Consider the following 16851-nt stretch of genomic DNA (forward strand, 5'->3'; position numbering starts at 1 on the left):
CAGAGAAGGAAACTGAAATTCTAACAGCTTAAGTAACTAGTTTGGTTCCCCATGGCTAAAATGAGAGACTACACCTGCCGGATTCCAAAATACTTTGCTCTTCCCTCCATACTCCAGGAATTCCAAAGCCGCCAATGTTGACAACTGTGATAGTTTTTAAATAAAAATTTTACAGTGCACTTTGTGGGCAGTGACCACATCCTTTTTGTAAGACTATGCTCTCTTTAAGTTTCAACACACCACTCATGTTTTATGTGCTTTTAAAGCTTGTATGTGGCTCTGATATTTTTCTCTTTGAATTCTAGTTTGATCCCTTAACAATTGAAAGCAAAAAAGCAGCAACCGTGGTGTTAATGCTTAATTCTCCAGAAGAAGAAATTTTGGCTAAAGCATGTGAAGCCATTTATAGATTTGCTTTAAAAGGTTTGGATTTTTTTCAGTTTATCTTTCTATTTCATTAGTTTCTTAAAAATACTTGCTACATAATGGGCACTTTTCTCTCCAGTCTTTAACTTACTTCCTGTCTGATGAATTCTTTCAATCAGTATATCATTTAATGCATCACCTGAAAGTAATATATCTCCCTATGTGCCTAACCCAGTCTTAAGGAGCAATTTAGTCAATGGGTAGAAGAGTCATTTTGAAGGCTTTATTGCAGTTTAAAAAACTGTAAATGTCACAGGAGCTGAAAGAGCTCCTAAGGATCAAGGCTGGAATAATTTGAGCAACAAAATAAACAAAGTATTGGATTTATAGCCCGATAATTTATATTAAAGAAGAAAATAAATATCCATAAGTCTATACAGACAAATAAATGATTGAATAAGTAAATAAATGGGAGAGAAAAGACAAATCTCCAATGCAGAAGGATCCCAATTTATGCAGATACTCTGCCCTTGAGGAGGTGGGATGCAACTTCTATTCTTTAGGGGCTGTGCATAGTGACATTTTTCCAAAGAGTGCAAGATGGACACAGGGGGAAAAGAGTAAGTTTGTAGCAGAGAAACCTGACAAACACTTCCTCTGCCAGGTGATCGAAATCAACATCAACAGAGATAAGTCATTTGATAATAAATGCCCTTGACATGACATAATGAAAATGGCATTTCTATGTTATTTTCCCCAAAACCTATAGCCCCAGTCTAAATATGATTTTAAAAAAAAATAAAACAAATTCCAATTCAGGGACATCCTCCAATTACCTCACCAGTACTCTCAAAACTGTCATAGCTAATTTGGTTCATTAACTGCATCAAATGTCCCTACTAATGTAAAATGTAAAATAATGGGAAACTGGGTGTGGGACACATGGGAAGTATCTGTGTTATCTTTGAAATTTTTCTGTAAAACTAAAACTGTTGTAAAATATAAAGTTTACTAAAATGTTGTAAATGTTACAAATTAGATTCTGTTGAAAGACTTGTTCATAGAGGATTTACAAACATAAGAGATAGTTACATTTTAGTTCATTCCAAGTGGTGATAAAATCAGACTTTTATTATACTGTGTAACATTGAAATTGGAAATATTTGAAGAGTTTAGTGTAGCTTGGTATTTTTAACAAAACCTTTTTAAACTAAAATGGGAGCAATTTGATTTTAAAGAAATGGTACTTTAAAACATTGTTTGGACCGCCTGGAGGGGTGGGATAGGGAGGGTGGGAGGGAGGGAGATGCAAGAGGGAAGAGATATGGGAACATATGTATATGTATAACTGATTCACTTTGTTATAAAGCAGAAACTAACACACCATTGTAAAGCAATTATACCCCAATAAAGATGTTAAAAAAAAAAAACATTGTTTGGGGGACTTACATGAGAGAACAACAAATCATTCAATTAGCAAATGGTAAAATACTCACCTGGCTAGTCATCACCATCACCTCACTCTAGTCATCATTGGGAATTCTGATAAAAACCAGAGTGGTTCTGGAAGGTATGGTTCATGAGTAGATTGTGTAGAATACTGGGTCAAATTTCAGGGAGATATTGGATCATGCATCTATAGCACAGAGTCATCACATGTCATCTCTTTTTATATTGTAAGTCTCATGTTCAGTACTAGCAGTATTTTCTGAAATATTTTCTTAAGTTAAATGATGGGACTTTGCCTTCTTGCCAAGATGAAGTAAGGGGCCAGATTTAACCTCCTTACCAGAACAAGTAAGAAACCAGAAAAATATATGAAATAAGAGTTGGCAACACACTGAATATCAGGCCATTGAGAAACAGGAAACAAAGGAAATTAGCCATCTGATTGCCCCAGCCTATTGATTTCAGAGAGTTTCCAGGCCACAGCCCAGGAAGGGGTAACCTGTGCAGAGCCTGGTGGACTCTCTGAGTTGAGACGATAGACCTGAAAATCCAGGAAGATGAAGGCAGCAAGTTTTCAGGACAGAGTAACAGAGAGGAAAGAGTTGCACAGAGAGAGAACTCAGGAGGGCTGTAAAGGCTCCCACTCAAGTGTTCAGCTTGATCCACATGTGTATGTGTGGGGACTACTTGAAGTCAGACAAAGCACCCAACAGGATCAGAGGTAACAGTGCCTAGTGCTCACACAGGGTCAGAAGTAGTGCCTGTTCGCATCAGCCAGACTGCAAAACCTCAAGATTCATGGAGAATTGTGCAAGTACACAGAAGGGTCTTGCCTCAATAGTTAGAAACAATTAGGCCTAGATTGAGCCCTGTTCTAGTACTATCAAATAAATATTTTAAAAGCAAACCTGAAAGGATCAAACTTTCTCCAGATAACTGTGTCCCAGAACAAACTTCAAGGTAACAACAATATCCATTGCCCAACTAGGTAAAATTCACTATGTCTGGCACCCAGTAAAAAATTACCAGGTGTGACAAAAAGCAGGAAAATACAATGCATAATGAGGATATAATTCAATTTGTAAATCAAAACTGACCCAATGTATGTGTAACTTGAGTCTCTGAATAAAGGAGTGAGGAACAGAATAAGTATTTCAGAAAATAATGGTTAAAATTTCCCCCCATTTGATGAAAACTCGAAGCCCCCAGATCCAAGAAGCTTAACGAAACTGAAGCACAATGAATATGAAGAGAACTACAAGGCACATTATAATCAAATTTCTTGAAAAGACTGATAAAGAGAAAATCTTAAAAGCATCCAGAGGAAAAAAATGTTACATTCAGGGTGACAAAAATAAGGATGACAACAGATTTATTATCACAAATGATGCAAACAAGAAGTCAGTGGAGCAATATCTTTAAACTGAATCACTTTTCTGTGCACCTGAAACTAACACAACATTGTAAATCAACTATATTACAGTAAAAGTTAAAAAAAAAAAAGTACCGGAAAAAACCCCAAAACTTTCAACCTAGATTTCTACACCCTTCAAAAATATCTTTCAGAAACATAAGTGAAATAAAGTCTTTTTCAAACATTCAAAAACTGAAATAGTTCATTGCAAGCAGACCCGCACTACTAATTATATTAAGTAGGTCCTTCAGGCAGAAAGAAAATGGCACCAGATGGAAATATGGATCTACACAAAAGAATAAATACAGAACACTATAAATGGTAACATATAAGGGTTTTTTTTGCTTATTATTTAAATCACTTAAAAAGCAAATTGGTTATTTTAAACAAAACTAATAATCATATATTGTGTAGTCTGAAACATGTAAAAGTAAGATATATGACAACAGAACCAAGGTAGAGAGGTGAAAAATGGAAGTATACTATTGTAAGTGTACTATATGTGAAGTAGTATACTACCACTTGAAAGAAGACTGTGCTAAGACATACACTACAGACCCTAATGCAACCACAAAAATAACAAAGCAATGATATCAAATAAGCCAACAAAGGAACAAAATGGAATCATAAAAAATTCAATTCATACAAAGAAGGCAGAAATGAAGAAAAGAAAAACAACGAGACACATAAGAAATAAGTAACAAGATGGTATATTTAAACCTAACCACATCAATAATCAAATTAAATGTAAATGGTCTGGATACATCAATTAACAGGGAGAGAGTGTTTTATTAGGAAAAAAGCAAGACCAAACTGCATGATGCCTTCAAGAAATGCACTTAGAATATAATGACACAAATAACTTGAAAGTAAAAGGATGAAAAAGGATATCCTATGCTAGCACTAATCAAAAGAAAGCTGAAATAGCCATATCAATATCACAAAAATAGACAAAAAAAGGAGTGGTACCAGAGATAAACATGGCCATCTTATAATAATAATAAAGGGGTCAATTAATCAAGATGCTATGAAAAATCCTAAACAATTAATGTACTTAATATCAGACTTTCAGATTACATGAAGCTAGAAATGCAAGGAGAAATAGACATCTACAATTATAGCTGAGGATTTTGATACTCTTCTCTCAATAAATGAAAGAACCAGTAGACAGTAAATCTGTAAGGATATAGAAGATTTGAACAGCAATATAAATTAATTTAACCTAATTTATATTTATAGAACACTCCAAGAACAGCAGCACTTTTCAAGTGCATACAGGACATTTATCAAAATGGATTATATTCTGGGCCATAACACAAGTTTTAATAAATTTAAAAGAATTCCAGTCATACAAAATATATGCTATTCCACATTAGAATTAAATTAAAAATCAATAACACAAAGAACTCTGGACAATCACTAAATAGTCGGAAAGCAAATAACACACTTCTAAATAACCTGCGAGTAAGGGCTTCCGTGGTGGCGCAGTGGTTGAGAATCCGCCTGCCAATGCAGGGTACATGAGTTCGATCCCTGGTCCGGGAAGATCCCACATGCTGTGGAGCAACTAAGCCTGTGCGCCACAACTGCTGAGCCTGTGCTCTAGAGCCCATGAGCCACAACTACTGAGCCCGCATGCCACAACTACTAAAGCCCGCACGCCTAGAGCCCGTGCTCCACAACGAGAGAAGCCACCGCAATGAGAAGCCCATGCACTGCAATGAAGGGTAAACCCCGCTCACTGCAACTAGAGAAAGCCCGCGTGCAGCAACGAAGACCCAACACAGCCAAAAATAAATAAATTTTTTAAAAAAATAATAATTAATAAATAACCTGTGAGTGAAAGTAGAAATCAGAAGGAAAATCCAAATTAAAAATGAAAACACAGCATATAAAAACTTGTAGGATGCTACTAAAAGAGTATTTAGAGAGAAATTTATTGCACCAAGTGCCTGTTAGAAAACAAGAACATCTCTCAAGTCAATGACCTGAGCTTCCACTTTAAGAAAATAGAAAAACAAGAGCTAATTAAACCCAGGCATCAGTAATATGGATATAATATACACCTGAGCAAAAAATCAATGAAACAGAAAACAGAAAAACAGTGGACAAAAGCAGTGAAATGAAAATGTCTAGCCAGATTGATAAGTAAAAAGAGAGAAGACAAATTATTGATATGAGGAATAAGAACATCACTATAGCTCCTACAGATATTAAAAGGATAATCTAAATGTTATGAACAATTTAATGCCAATAAATTCTACAACTTAGATGAATTGGGCAAATTCATTTTAAGACACAAACTCTCAAAGCTCATTAAAGAAAAATAGATAGCCTGAATAGCCCCTTATCTATTACAAAAATGGAAATTTGTAATTTAAAAATCTCACAAAGAATACTTTAGGTCCAGATGTTTTCACTGCTGAACTCTGCCATACACTTATGGAAGAAATAATACCAGTTGTACACAAACTCTTTTAGAAAATTGAAAAAGATGGAATATTTCTCTATTGATTCTATGAAGCCACCATTTATTTAAGTATCCTAAAATTTATCCTTAAATTAAAATTTGGGACTTCCCTGGCGGTCCAGTGGTTAAGACTCCGTTCTTCCAATGTAGGGGGCGAGGGTTCCATCCCTGATCAGGGAACTAAGATCCCACATGCTGCGTGGCGCAGCAAAAAAAAAAAAAAAAAAAATTTATTTGACAAAATATTTTCATCTAAGAAATTCACTTTTAGAACCCCAATAAAATGCAAACATTATGGAAGGTTTGAGAAGGACGTTTGTAATAGTCAATAATGCATATTTCAGCATATTCTTATCAAGTGACAGATTTAATCATTTAGATACAGGGCAGTTCCACAGGCTATAGGAAGGTACAAGTCTGTGTTCAGAGAACTGAGTTATCAGAATGAACCTATAACTTCAAGTATAAAATATTTTAATTTTAAAAGAAAACTGAGGCAAAAATGTTTAAAAGACTTTATTTTACTCAATTTTGAAAATGAAATTTGCATTTTCATAGCTGGTGAAATTGAAAAGCTGAAGTTAATCAGGACCTAAATATTATTCCAGACTTTGCAGAATGATATCCCACTTATTGGGGTAGGGATAAACTGCTTTTACAGTTAGGCCAGATGCTGGCCTTCACTGACCTTCTGGTTCTGGGGCTTCTTGCCACAGCTAAGGAATCCCAGTAACCCCGGTGGCTCTGCTTTGTGTGTGTGCCTCCACGCTGGCTGCAGGCAAATCCACTGGGTGAAAAATGAGCACCCTAAACTCCACCACACTTGAATTTGAAGAGGGGACTCTGTGTGTTAATTTTTATAATTAATTATGCAAGTAAGTATTATTGAGTTTCCATTACATGCCTGGCACTGTGTTAGGCACGACGTTATAAGAGAATAGAACAGAAAGGGTATCTGTCTTCATGGAAAGTTAAGTAACAGGGGTGTAAGCGAACAATGCACGGAGATCGTTGAGTGGTATGAAGGAAATAAAGCAGCATAAAGAGATATCAGAAAGACTGGGATGTAGTGATGACATTAGGTAGGGTGATCAGAAGAGACCCCTCGGGAGGTTCAGTGTGAGCTAAGAACCAAATGAGGAAGCCAGCTTTGTAAACATCCAGGGAAGGGAGAGTAGCAAGTCCAGGATACCTGAGCTCTAAGGTTTATTCTGAGAGAAATACGTGTGGAAGCAGAGGAATGTGAAAGACAAATAAGATATTGGAATGACAAAGAAGAACTTTGATGAGATTGCTATCCATGTCTGATTTTATTTTACCTGTGATGTTAGGTGAAGAAAATAAAGCAACCCTCCTTGAACTTGGAGCTGTGGAACCGTTAACTAAGCTGCTCAACCACGAAGACAAAATTGTGAGAAGAAACGCTACTATGATATTTGGAATTCTGGCTTCTAATAGTAAGTATCTGCTTTTAAAACTAATCAAATAATCTCACATGATGCATTATACTTTTAAATTTAACCTTAAGGGACTCGTTTTAATTTTATTTAAGCTGACTTTAATGTCAACAAGAAAGTTAAATAAGTGTAATGTGCAACAAATGTATGATTTCATATTTTAAGTGATATTTTTAAATATAAAAATATGTGCACATATATCCATGGAAAAACTCTCAGAGTTGGTGATGTAGTATATTCCAGTCTTACAAGTTAGAACAATCATTGTCTCTTAAAATTAAAATAGTTTTTTTCTTGAGTTAGGATAGTGTAATTTGAATGTCTGCCTGTGTAAGTTACACTTCATGTGTATTTCATTGTAACAAGCCCAGAGTAAGAAGTTTTGATACACTTATTTTTTGAAGCTGCAAGCTATATTTTGCCAAACATAAATTTAGATATGTATTTACTCCTTAAATCAGACCTATTACTTGCTTTACTATTTTCACATATTTAATATGGTGGAATAACAGTATTACTTAAAATATGCTGTCACTTCTATTAGAATATCAGTTTGACTAAAACCATGCAATACAGGCAGTCCCTGACTAGTGAACAGGACGTGTTTTCCGTTTGTAAGTCATTTTCATGTTACGGTGGTAGATTTTCGAGTTGGACAACAAAAGCCTTGTTATTTATAATAAAAAATGACTTTCTTGGTGGAGACTGAATTCTGTCATGAAACTTGGGCTCATAGGAATAAACATGTCTCTATCATGGCACGTGGCTAAAATCATCCTACCTTCTCCTTTTTACCATGGTCTCAGCAAACACACAAGCACAGATTCCTCCTTCAGCTTCCTGCACTGTCCCAGCTCACATACCCTGGACGCTCTGTGATGCAATGGGGGCCCCTCATTCCATGGTGTCCAGCAGGGACTGTGGCCTTGGTGTCTTCAGAGACAGTTATGAGTGGAGGAAGGGGGAAGGGAGGGGAAGGAGAGCCTTCTCTGGCATCTGTGGCATCACAGCCTCAGCTGCGGAGACCACGTGAACAGTACCTGCAGTGTTATGGGGTTGGCGGGGGCACTTTGCAGTTAGTGGAAGGGTTTCTGGTGGAAACTCCAGGGGCCCTAGCAGTGGCTGTGCTACAAGGCGGGGGCTCTGGGAGTATTTCCGGGAAGGACGGCAGGATGAGGACAGTCAGTGGGCAGTGGATATTCCACCAATGTAGATTACAATAACATTGGTCAACACTTACAAAGTACTTACAATGTGCCAGGCACTGTCGTAATAGTATTTATATATTAAATCGCTTAATGAGGTTGGTGCTATTATTTCCTTTACATATGAGGTGACTGAGGCACAGAGAAGTTAAAATAAAGTAGTAATCATTCGTATTGTGGGGCTTTCATAAATCTGTCTCGGGTTGTCTGTAGACTAATTCTGCCATATTGAATGTGCCATATAGAATTATTTATAACCAAAACAGGGAAAATATTTAAATTTGTTCCGTTTTATTCTGCATGCATACCACAGAGTTTGAAAACCAAAGGTGCTTTGTAACACCCCATGTGCAACTCCTTATTTTATTTTATTTATTTTAATTAATTAATTTATTTTTGGCTGTGTTGGGTCTTCGTTGCTGCACGCAGGCTTTCTCTAGTTGTGGCGAACGTGGGCTATTCTTTGTTGCGGTGCACGTGCTTCTCATTGCGGTGGCTTCTCTTGTTGCAGAGCACGGGCTCTAGGCGCACGGGCTTCAGTACTTGTGGCATGTGGGCTCAGTAGTTGTGGCTCGCAGGCTCTGGAGCGCAGGCTCAGTAGTGGTGGCGCACGGGCTTGGTTGCTCTGCGGCATGTGGGATCTTCCCAGACCAGGGCTCGAACCTGTGTCCCCAGCATGGGCAGGTGGATTCTTAACTACTGCACCACCAGGGAAGTCAAACTCCCTTTTTTTTTTTTTTTTTTTTTTTTGCGGTACGCGGGCCTCTCACTGTTGTGGCCTCTCCCATTGCGGAGCACAGGCTCCGGACGCGCAGGCTCAGCGGCCATGGCTCACGGGCCCAGCCGCTCCACGGCATGTGGGATCTTCCCGGACCGGGGCACGAACCCGTGTCCCCTGCATCGGCAGGCGGACTCTCAACCACTGCGCCACCAGGGAAGCCCCAACTCCTTAAACATAAGAAAGATCCCTTGAAGGATTGGGTTCCTTGCCCAAAGTCATTCAGGTGGCTAGTAGCAGAACTGAGATGAGAGCTAAATTACAACTTTACTCTCTGACTCATAGTTCAGTAGACCTTCTGTTCACTAAAATCTTTTACGATCCTTAACATTAGTGTCCATGCTAAGTCAGATTCTCCTTCTAAATGATTTAGAAAGGAGAGTTATAATTTCCTGTTTACATTTGTATTTTCAATTTAATATCTAGGTCTCTGTGATTTTTTCCCTTTTTATGTTAATTTCTGTTATTCATTTTATTTTGTATTTTCATCTTCTAATATATACAAGTTTATCATCTGTGAAACCCTACAATTTGTTTGCAAATTTTTCTAAGTAGGTTTTTAAGTTGAATTTCATGAGTTTCTAAAGGAGTCTGTGGCCCCCAAATGTAAAGAATACTGTTACATTTGGGTGCTAAATGAGATGGCTCCCTTAGACCCGTCAAACCACAGTCTGTAAGCTGGCTGGCTGGGCTGTAACCAGCTCTAGAACCAGTGCAGTCTGCAACTGTAAAGCTTAACCATGGAAAGACCTTTGCTGTCTTCAAGGTCTCCACTGAGTGCCTGGGTCTCAAGTATACTGCATGAACTTGTAAGGACCTTCTTTTGATTCTGTGAAGTGGGTGAAAAAAATCAAACCATTATTGGGATTAACTTACCTGATTTTCTATTTGAACTATCTGATGACATGGATAAAACACATGGCATCCTCAACTGCTTGCAGAGCTCCTTTTTTGGTAAGAGAGCCAATACAATAGCTAGTGCTTCACTTTTCATACATGTCCAAGGAAACTTGGAATAAAAAATAAGCAACAAGTCTTTTGACCTAAGTGCAAAGTCATGTTTCCAGACCAGTATGTAAATAAATGCACCTCTGAACCTGCATGGTTAAATCATCATCTTTGGACAGTCTTAAAATAACTGATGCTTCTTCAGAAATTTGTATTTTCGTACGGTTTTCCACCACTATGCTCATAGTGGATGAACCAACAGAATGTTCCAACATTCCAGGTGCTAAAGGATTGCTATGAGAACCATCTTTTCCCTTTTGCAGTTGCAAATAAATTTTTTTTTTTCTAGAGTGATTGAGCTATGTGTTTGTGCCATGCTTGGGTCATTCAAGATAGTAATTTAAATTACTTTGTTAAACCTTTTTATCAACCAGGAGCTCCTGGGGCTTCCCTGGTGGCGCAGTGGTTGAGAGTCCGCCTGCCGATGCAGGGGACACGGGTTCATGCCCCGGTCCAGGAAGATCCCACATGCCGTGGAGCGGCTGGGCCCTCTCAACAGTGAGAGGCCCGTGTACCGCAAAAAAAAAAAAACAAAAACAGAAGCTGCTATCTTCTTTCACCTTCCAGTTTGTATTTAGTTCAATGAGGCCATACAACAGAGACTCATTTAATGAAGAGGGTTCAGCTAAAGAGAGAGTTCATTAGGATCCTCGTGAGGAGAAGTAGCCTTGGAAGCCCAGACATTACATTACTTAAGGCAGCAGTCCCCAACCTTTTTGGCCCCAGGGACCGGTTTCGTGGAAGACAGTTTTTCCACAGACCAGGTTGGGGGGCTGGCGGGGAGGTCAGGGGATGGTTTTGGGATGATTCAAGTGCATTACATTTATTGTGTACTTTATTTCTATTATTATTACATTGTAATATATAATGAAATAATTATACAACTCACCATAATGCTGTCAGGAGGCAGAGCTCAGGCAGTAATGTGAACGATGGGGAGCGGCTGTAAATACAGATGAAGCTTCGCTCACCCTCCTCTCACCTCCTGCTGTGCAGCCCAGTTCCTAACAGGCCACGGATCAGTACCGTTCTGTGGCTTAAAGGCCTGATTGAGGCAATCTGAAGAGCTTGCCATCTTAGGAAAAGGTTGATGTAAAAGAGTATACAAGATCAAGAGTAAATTAGGTGGTCAATATTATGCAACAAAAAAACTGTAAATAAGAATTAATCCAAGAGCATGGGATATCTTTCCTTTTTTTTTTTTTTTTTGCGGTACCCGGGCCTCTCACTGTTGTGGCCTCTCCCATTGCGGAGCACAGGCTCCGGACGCGCAGGCTCAGCGGCCATGGCTCACGGGCCCAGCCGCTCCACGGCATGTGGGATCCTCCCGGACCGGGACACGAACCCGCATCCCCTGCATCGGCAGGCGGACCCTCAACCACTGCGCCACCAGGGAAGCCCCATTTCTTTTTTTAAAATTTATTTATTTATTTTGGGGGGTCATCTTTGCTGCACGCAGGCTTTCTCTCTAGTTGTGGCAAGCAGGGGCTACTCTTCGTTGTGCGCAGGCTTTTCTCGTTGCAGTGGCTTCTCTTGTTGTGAAGCATGGGCTCTAGGAGCATGGGCATCAGTAGTTGTGGCATGCAGGCTCAATAGTTGTGGCACACGGGCTTCGTTGCTCCACGGCATGTGGGATCTTCCCAGAGCAGGGATCGAACCCGTGTCCCCTGCATTGGCAGGAGGATTCTTAACCACTGAGCGACCAGGGAAGTGTCTCCATTTCGTTGAATCATCTTCAGTTTCTTTTATTAGTGTTTTATAGTTCTCAGCATATAAGTCTTTCACCTCCTTGGTCAAGTTTATTCCTAAGTACTTTATTTTTTGGATGCGATTTTAAAATGGATTTTTTTTTTTTACATTCCCTTTCTAATATTTCATTGTTCGTGTAAAGAAATGCAACAATTACTGTATGTTAATCTTGTATCCTGCTACCTTGCTGAATTCACTTATCGCTTAATTCTAGTAGTTTTTTGTGTGGAGTCTTAGAGATTATCATACTAAGGGAAGTAATTCAGAAAGAGAAAGACAAATATCATATGACTCCACTTACATGAGGAATCTAAAATATGACACAAATGAACTTATCTATGAAACAGAAACACACTCCCAGACATAGAGAACAGTCTTGTGGTTGCCAAGGGGGATGGGGGTGGGAGAGGGATGGATTGAGAGTTTGGGATTAGCAGATGCCGACTATTATGTATAGAATGGCTAAACAACAAGGTCCAACTGTATAGCACAGGGAACTGTATTCAATATCTTGTAATAAACCATAATGGAAAAAAATACGTATATATTTGTGTAACTGAATCACTTTGCTGTGCAGCAGAAACGAACATAACATTGTAAGTCAACTATACTTCAATAAAATAACTTTTTTAAAAAAGGAATGCACTTAAAACAGATGGCATGGGAACTACAATCCTGAAGCTGTGGAACAAAAACCACACTCACAGAAAGATAGACAAGATGAAAAGGCAGAGGGCTATGTACCAGATGAAGGAACAAGATAAAACCTCAGAAAAACAACTAAATGAAGTGGAGATAGGCAACCTTCCAGAAAAAGAATTCAGAATAATGATAGTGAACATGATCTAGGACCTCAGAAAAAGAATGGAGGCAAAGATCGAGAAGATGCAAGAAATGTTTAACACAGACCTAGAAGAATTAAAGAACAAACAAACAGAGATGAACAATACAATAACTGAAATGAAAACTACACTAGAAGGAATCAATAGCAGAATAACTAAGGCGGAAGAACAGATAAGTGACCTGGAAGACAGAATGGTGGAATTCACTGATGTGGAACACAATAAAGAAAAAAGAATGAAAAGAGATGAAGACAGCCTAAAAGACCTCTGGGACAACATTAAACGCAACAACATTCACATTGTAGGGGTCCCAGAAGGAGAAGAGAGAGAGAAAGGACCCGAGAAAATATTGCAAGAGATTATAGTCGAAAACTTCCCTAACAGGGAAAGGGAAATAGCCACCCAAGTCCAGGAAGCTCAGCGAGTCCCATACAGGATGAACCCAAGGAGAAACATGCCGAGACATGAATCAAATTGGCAAAAATTAAAGACAAAGAAAAATTATTGAAAGCAGCAAGAGAAAAATGACAAATAACATACAAGGGAACTCCCATCAGGTTAACAGCTGATTTCTCAGCAGAAACTCTACAAGCCAGAAGGGAGTGGCATGATATACTTAAAGTGATGAAAGGGAAGAACCTACAATCAAGATTACTCTACCCGGCAAGGATCTCATTCAGATTCGACGGTGAAATCAAAAGCCTTACAGACAAGCAAAAGCTAAGAGAATTCAGCACCACCAAACCATCTCTACAACAAATGCTAAAGGAACTTCTCTAAGTGGGAAACACAAGAGAAGAAAAGGACCTACAAAAACAAACCCAAAACGATTAAGAAAATGGTCATAGGAACATACATATCGATAATTACCTTAAACGTGAATGGATTAAATGCTCCAACCAAAAGACACAGGCTTGCTGAATGGATACAAAAACAAGACCCATATATACGCTGTCTACAAGAGACCCACTTAAGACCTAGAGACACATACAGACTGAAAGTGAGGGGAAGGAAAAAGATATTCCATGCAAATGGAAATCAAAAGAAAGCTGGAGTAGCAATACTCATATCAGATAAAATAGACTCTAAAATAAAGAGTGTTACAAGAGACAAGGAAGGACACTACATAATGATTAAGGGATCAATCCAAGAAGAAGATATAGCAATTATAAATATATATGCACCCAACATAGGAGCACCTCAGTACATAAGGCAACTGCTAACAGCTATAAAAGAGGAAATCGACAGTAACACAGTAATAGTGGGGGACTTTAACAACTCACACCAATGGACAGGTCATCCAGACAGAAAATTAATAAGGAAACAGAAGCCTTAAATGACACAATAGACCAGATAGATTTAATTGATATTTATAGGACATTCCATCCAAAAACAGCAGATTACACTTTCTTCTCAAGTGTGCACAGAACATTCTCCAGGATAGATCACATCTTGGGTCACATATCAAGCCTCAGTAAATTTAAGAAAATTGAAATCATATCAAGCATCTTTTCTGACCACAACACTATGAGATTAGAAATGAATTACAGGGAAAAAAACATTAAAAACACAAACACATGGAGGCTAAACAATACGTTACTAAATAACCAAGAGATCACTGAAGAAATCAAAGAGGAAATCAAAAAATACCTACAGACAAATGACAATGAAAACATGACGATCCAAAACCTATGGGATGCAGCAAAAGCAGTTCTAAGAGGGAAGTTTATAGCAATACAAGCCAACCTCAAGAAACAAGAAAAATCTCAAATAAACAATCTAAACTTACACCTAAAGGAACTAGAGAAAGAAGAACAAACAAAACCCAATGTTAGCAGAAAGAAAGGAATCATAAAGATCAGAGCAGAAATAAATAAAATAGAAACAAAGAAAACAGTAGCAAAGATCAATAAAACTAAAAGCTGGGTCTTTGAGAAGATAAATAAAATTGATAAACCATTAGCCAGACTCATCAAGAAAAAGAGGGAGAGGACTCAAATCAATAAAATTAGAAATGAAAAACGAGAAGTTACAACAGACACTGCAGAAATACAAAGCATCCTAAGAGACTACTACAGGCAACTCTATGCCAATAAAATGGACAACCTGGAAGAAATGGACAAATTCTTAAAATGTATAACCTTCCAAGACTGAACCAGGAAGAAATAGAAAATATGAACAGACCAATCACAAGTAATGAAATTTAAACTGTGATCAAAAATCTTCCAACAAACAAAAGTCCAGGACCAGCTGGCTTCACAGGTGAATTCTATCAAACATTTAGAGAAGAGCTAGCACCCACCCTTCTCAAACTCTTCCAAAAAATTGCAGAGGAAGGAACACTCCCAAACTCATTCTATGAGGCCACCACCACCCTGATACCAAAACCAGACAAAGATACTACCAAAAAAAAAAAAATTACAGACAAAAAAATCTTAAAATTTGTATGGGACACCAAAGACCCCGAAGAGCCAAACAAGCCTTGAGGGAAAAGAACGGAGCTGGAGGAACCAGACTCCCTGACTTCAGACTATACTACAAAGCTACAGTGATCAAGTCAATATGGTACTGGCACAAAAACAGAAATATAGATCAATGGAACAAGATAGAAAGCCCAGAGATAAACCCACGCACCCATGGTCAACTAATCTATGACAAAGGAGGCAAGGATATACAATGGAGAAAAGACAGTCTCTTCAATATGTGGCGCTGGCAAAACTGGACAGCTACATGTAAAAGAATGAAATTAGAACACTGCCTAACACCATACACAAAAATAAACTCAAAATGGATTGGAGACCTAAATGTAAGACCAGACACTATAAAATTCTTAGAGGAAAACATAGGAAGAACACTCTTTGACATAAATCACAGCAAGATCTTTTTTTTTTTTTTTGTGGTACGCGGGCCTCTCACTGTTGTGGCCTCTCCCATTGCAGAGCACAGCCTCTGGACGCGCAGGCTCAGTGACCATGGCTCACGGGCCCAGCTGCTCTGCGGCATGTGGGATCTTCCCGGACCGGGGCACGAACCCGTTTCCCCTGCATCGGCAGGTGGACTCTCAACCACTGTGCCACCAGGGAAGCCCAGCAATATCTTTTTTGATCCACCTCCTAGAGTCATGGAAATAAAAACAAAAATAAACAAATGGGACCTAATGAAACTTCAAAGCTTTTGCACAGCAAAGGGAACCATAAACAAGACGAAAAGAAAACCCTCAGAATGGGAGAAAATATCTGCAAACAAATCAACGGACAAAGGATTAATCTCAAAAATATATTAACAGCTCATGCAGCTCAATATTAAAAAAACAAACAACCCAATCCAAAAATGGGCAGAAGACCCAAATAGACATTTCTCCAAAGAAGACCTACAGATGGCCAAGAAGCACATGAAAAGCTGCTCAACATCACTAATTATTAGAGAAATGCAAATCAAAACTACAATGAGTTATCACCTCACACCAGTTAGAATGGGAATTATCAGAAAATCTACAAACAACAAATGCTGGAGAGGGTGTGGAGAAAAGGGAACCCTCTTGCACTGTTGGTGGGAATGTGAATTGATACAGCCACTATGGAGAACAGTATGGAGGTTCCTTAAAAAACTAAAAATTGAATTACCATATGATCCAGCAATCCCACTACTGGTCATATACCCAGAGAAAACCATAATCCAAAAAGACACATGCACCCCAATGTTCATTGCAGCACTATTTACAATAGCCAGGTCATGGAAGCAACCTAAATGCCCATCGACAGATTAATGGATAAAGAAGATGTGGTACATATATACAATGGAATATTACTCAGCCATAAAAAGGAATGAAATTGGGTCATTTGTTGAGACGTGGATGGATCTAGATACTGTCATACAGATTGAAGTTAAGTCAGAAAGAGAAAAACAATTATCATATATTAATGCATATATGTGGAACCTAGAAAAATGGTACAGATGAACCGGTTTGCAGGGCAGAAGCTGAGACACAGATGTAGAGAGCAAACGTATGGTCACCAAGGGGGGAAAGCGGCTGGTTGGTGGGGATGGTGGTGTGATGAATTGGGCGATTTGGATTGACATGTATACACTGATGTGTATAAAATTGATGACTGA

The 16851-nt window shown here is 38.5% G+C and overlaps 1 protein-coding gene across 3 annotated transcripts in view; it reads left to right on the forward strand.

The window, feature by feature from the left end:
* ARMC3 (armadillo repeat containing 3) overlaps window positions 1-16851 on the forward strand; it is a gene marked incomplete at both ends in the record, with an annotated part of 98795 nt that overhangs the window by 8022 nt on the left and 73922 nt on the right. For all 3 annotated transcript variants that reach the window (XM_082649051.1, XM_082649052.1, XM_082649053.1), the window contains 2 exons: window positions 306-423; window positions 7031-7156. In XM_082649051.1, coding sequence (XP_082505177.1) covers window positions 306-423; window positions 7031-7156 — 244 coding nt within the window. The remainder of the gene's footprint in view (window positions 1-305; window positions 424-7030; window positions 7157-16851) is intronic.

This window comes from Grampus griseus (genome assembly GCF_964374135.1).
Source record: "Grampus griseus genome assembly, chromosome: 2".
Taxonomy (NCBI): domain Eukaryota; kingdom Metazoa; phylum Chordata; class Mammalia; order Artiodactyla; family Delphinidae; genus Grampus; species Grampus griseus.